At 36.1% G+C, this 4,275-nt stretch overlaps 1 protein-coding gene across 1 annotated transcript; it reads right to left on the reverse strand.

The window, feature by feature from the left end:
* Positions 1-899: 899 nt before the first annotated feature.
* Positions 900-2,016, reverse strand: ovca2 (OVCA2 serine hydrolase domain containing). The gene is made up of 2 exons (XM_016498214.1): positions 1,708-2,016; positions 900-1,546 (listed from the first exon to the last, which is right to left on the reverse strand). Exons 1-2 carry the CDS (start codon positions 1,871-1,873, stop codon positions 1,029-1,031), a joined length of 684 nt encoding a protein of 227 aa, XP_016353700.1. The 5' UTR covers positions 1,874-2,016; the 3' UTR covers positions 900-1,028.
* Positions 2,017-4,275: the final 2,259 nt, after the last annotated feature.

The following is a 4,275-nucleotide window of genomic DNA, read 5'->3' on the forward strand; positions in this document are numbered from 1 at the left end:
TACAAAATAAAATAATGATGAACATAACTGCTTTAAACCTACAAGACCTACTGTATAATATTTGATATGCGTTCTGTTTCGGAGGCCTCTAAATGATCAACATCATGTTAAATCGTGTTAAAATGTGAGTATCAAATGCAATACACCAGGCTTTTTGTTTATTTGTATTTCTGTCATTATTGTATTGCATTGCATTTTGTTTTGACAATAACAATATAAACTACAGTCCTGATCATAAAACTAAGCACTTAAGTATCATCTTTCTAAGAAATATTATCGGTAGATATAGAGTGACAACTGGAATATAAATACATTTTAAATTAAGTCTGCTATATTGTTATAAAGTTTTCATTTATTTACATTACAAGCTATAGGATTTAAAGTTTAAAATGCAAAATTTTTGGCCATATAAATATCAGGGACTGCATCAAATAGCATATTTTTGCTCAGTTTGGGCCTCTGAATAAAAGTGAGATGTTTTTTCCTCCTCGAGTATGAGCTGCATATTCATCTATACCATACTACATAAGCCATAAAAGCTTGATGTATCAAATATGACACTTAACAAAAACTTTAAGATTTTCTTTGTTCATTTTTTTCAATGTTCAATAAACGGTTCCATTAAAAAAAAAAAAAAAAAAAATCTGTAAATATTTATTTTTTTTACAATTCTGTTTAATAAACTCCAAGTACAAATATATTATAATTAATATTATATTTAATATTTAATATCATATATTAATATTGTTTAATGTGGCAAACAACTCCATGCTACAGAGCCTAACTTTTGAACCCCAAAATATCCTTTAAATTGACTCTGTCAAACAAATGAGCTGGACAACAAACAAAACAGCACTGCATACTTGTGAAAGTCTTTATTCAAGTAACCATTTCCCTGAGAACAGTGTAAAACATATTATTATTGACCGTTCAATTTCCAAGGCTTTCATAATGTAGCTATTTTTCAAGAAGTACATTTAATGTAGACCTGACTTATTCCAGGAAATCTGAGATACTCTTTTATCCTCTCACTCAAACTTCTTGAGGAAGTCTTGGTATGTCTGCCTGTGCGAAGATGCCGCTGGAACAAAGTGTCCACCAGGATGAATGAGGATTTGAGCTCCATCAAACGCTGGCAGCAGATCTCGGCTCATCTCCTCTGGAATTACACGGTCATCCTGTCCAAACACATGCAGAGAGGGGATTGTTATCGCCGGCCCTTCGTAAAACCGACGATGCTGGGAACAGACGCTGCGGAATCCGGCGACCAGGATGGCAAAGCGGAAATTAAAATCAGCCTCTAGTTTTTGTTCTTGCAGGGCACACAGCATAGCCACCAGGGCGGCACCTTGACTAAAGCCCAGGATGCCATCGAAGGGGCCAAGTTCCTTCACTGCAGTTTTCACAGTCTCTATACTCTCTTCCAGACCCAGGCTGCTCTCACACTCCTGCTGAGCGTTGAAACTTCGTGCCTGGACATCAGAGAACCACCAGCCCCTCTGGTCCTCATCACCACCATGGGCTGTCTTCTCAGGCCCCTGATTGGCTAATTGTATTGAAGAAGTAATAAGATCAGACTGAAAAATGCAAAAATGACACGAACATACGGAAAGGGCTTACATATTTATACGTTTTAATGTATGTATGACACTAGGCAACCCACTAGGTTTTGATGTACAGCAAATATAATATCAGTTTTACACTCACTTTCGTTTTGAATTGCAGGAACTTGGTGTGGTGCACTAATATACACCAGCTCCACTTGTTTCTTTAATAATTTGCGTAATGCTCCTGTCTTCTCTCTAAAAGAGTTCCCATTCTGTCGATAACCGTGAATACAGAGAATTCGCAGAGGAACTGCAGCTTTAGACATTATTAATGATCTGTCAAAGCTTTTCTAGTTATTCTCCAAACTCGAAAAAAGACACTACTGCTAAAGCAAACAGGGACAAGCTGACGTAATACTACAGTTATATTGTTCTGTGTCGTTTTAATAAATGACATGCTAAAAAGAAACTAAACTTGACATGTTTCCTTCTTGTGCGACTGCTTTATTACCGTGTTGAAACATAACGAATCAAGAGTTCCGCCCAGGCGAACATTATCTGCAACTTGTTAACACAATTCCCAGAATACAAGCTACCACTAAAGCTATTTTATAAAACGCGCTTTTATATAATTGATCTTCAAAAGTTTCATAAATCTCCAGGTGTGCATTATATAAATCGTACATTTTAGTTTCCTACAAAAAGAAACAGAAATGTAGTTCCGAATTTAAACGCCAGGGGGCAAGCGTTCCCTGTAGAAAAATGTGCGGTGTTATCAGTGGCTCATATAAACGTTAGCCTCTCATAAGAAAATAAATGTCTTTACAAATATATATATTGCAATAAATGATTTTACCCATTTCATTTAATTCTCAATAAAGACACTATTTAAAGTCTCAACAAAGGCTGTACAGCTCTCAATACATTGAGTATAAAAGAAGCCCTCTGACAGCAGGAATAGTGATAAAAGCAGACATTAAAAAAAGTAATTTTTAAATCAAGATGTATGTCTAAAGAGGATCGCTGTATTTAATTAGAAAAAAATGGCGTATGAATACAAATGCTCGATAATTTCAGAATAACTAAAACAATTAAAGAGACAATACATAATTTCTATGCATCTTTGCAATTATGCAAAATGATTTAGGGATTCTGTGTTTCCCATACCAAATGTTTGTATAAGAAGGGGAAAAAAAACATGCCTGCAAGCTTTCAAAGAATGTAAATAACTGCACAACAATTTTAACATAAATCTGTATGCATTTAATATCTCATGCTATCCTGGAGGGGAAAGTTCTTAATTTTGTTAGATGATTATTTCTGTCTGTTGATCTCAGTGAGTTTTCTGGATGATTGTGCCTCCTGAGCACTTGACAATTAATCTAAAAATGAGCAGGAACCCTGGAGGCCTGATGCCTCTAACACTTATACTCTTGCACACCATTAAGTTTATCTGTATAATACTGCTGATCCCAGACCAGTTCTGCAAGTTCTATTGAACCAGCCAGCCAGCCAGCCAGATTGGTTTGTACCAAGTACATAAACATAATCTTTTCCATAAATGTTTATTACTTGCTTGTGTGTTTGCGAGTGCATCTCATCTTTGAAATGAATGAATATTTCTTCCATGTGACGTGGAGAACGCAGGCAGCAGAATCCAGCACCAAGCATATGCTTCAAGCTATAATTAAGGGAGGTTTTGTGGCAATCCAGCATGTTAACTTAAATATCTGTATGAGAAAAAGAGGTTTAATTAATGAGTGTCTCTCTGACTAATTTAATGTCTTGTCTGTGCACATTGAGTATATGCTAACCAAGTTCCCAGCCATTTCCTACGGACACTCTATACCTCACTCTCATTAATAGATTTACTTAAACACATCCAAAGCTATTTTCCTAGTGCGAAGAACTTTATTGCACATTAAATGCTTCGGTGTGATCCTTCAAGGGACTTCCTGCATCAGCCAACGTCTCATTGCACCTATTCATTACCTTTTAGATTCTCTGTCCTCTGTCTGAACTGCTGCTCTCTTGAATATTCACTGTGATCAACCAGTGAGATGAGTCACAAATGAGACCAAATAAATAAAACAGGCCCTAAGGCCAACCTTCCTTTCAGTGCCGTTTAAGTGATTTATTCTCAAATGCAGCTTGTTAGCGGCAGGTGAGTGTGCTCCATTCTCACCCTTTGCAGCAGGAAGTAATCCCAGCAGGAACGTCAGTGCGGAATACAGATGAGATGAAGGATATATCCACAGATACACACACGAAACTGGAGCGTGAGCACATTTGCGCCCACAATTGCTCACAAACAAGCACACACACGGTCATTTAACAAGTGGACCGCCGGATCAGAATGACACGGATTGCATCAGTATTGGGATGAGTAACCGTGTCAGCGGCACCCATAGAATTCGGTAAACAAACAACAACAGATGCTTTACAGAAACAGTGTGCAAAATGAAACTCTTAAAAATGAGTGTCAGGGAAAAGAGAGCCTTTTTTTTTTTGTTACAAAATGTTGTTTGTGTATCTCAGAATTAAACTAAATATTATATGTGCTGTTACAAAAGTTGGGATTATTGTTTTGTGGTTTAAGTATGTTCTATATAAATAAACGAATAATAAATTAATGAAATCAAATGTTTTAAATATGTAAGAATTGAAGGGTTGAAGATTTAGCATAAAATATATTTTCCATAAATTAAAGAGAAAAAATAGTATTTTT

This window comes from Sinocyclocheilus anshuiensis, unplaced genomic scaffold (genome assembly GCF_001515605.1).
Source record: "Sinocyclocheilus anshuiensis isolate Anshui unplaced genomic scaffold, SAMN03320099.WGS_v1.1 scaffold939, whole genome shotgun sequence".
NCBI classification, from domain to species: domain Eukaryota; kingdom Metazoa; phylum Chordata; class Actinopteri; order Cypriniformes; family Cyprinidae; genus Sinocyclocheilus; species Sinocyclocheilus anshuiensis.

Coding starts and splice junctions, on each gene's coding strand:
- ovca2 (XM_016498214.1), bottom strand. CDS start 1,873: ATGTCTAAAGCTGCAGTTCCTCTGCGAATTCTCTGTATTCACGGTTAT. Junction 1,547..1,707: donor TCCTGCAATTCAAAACGAAA/GTGAGTGTAAAA, acceptor CAATACAATTAG/CCAATCAGGGGCCTGAGAAG.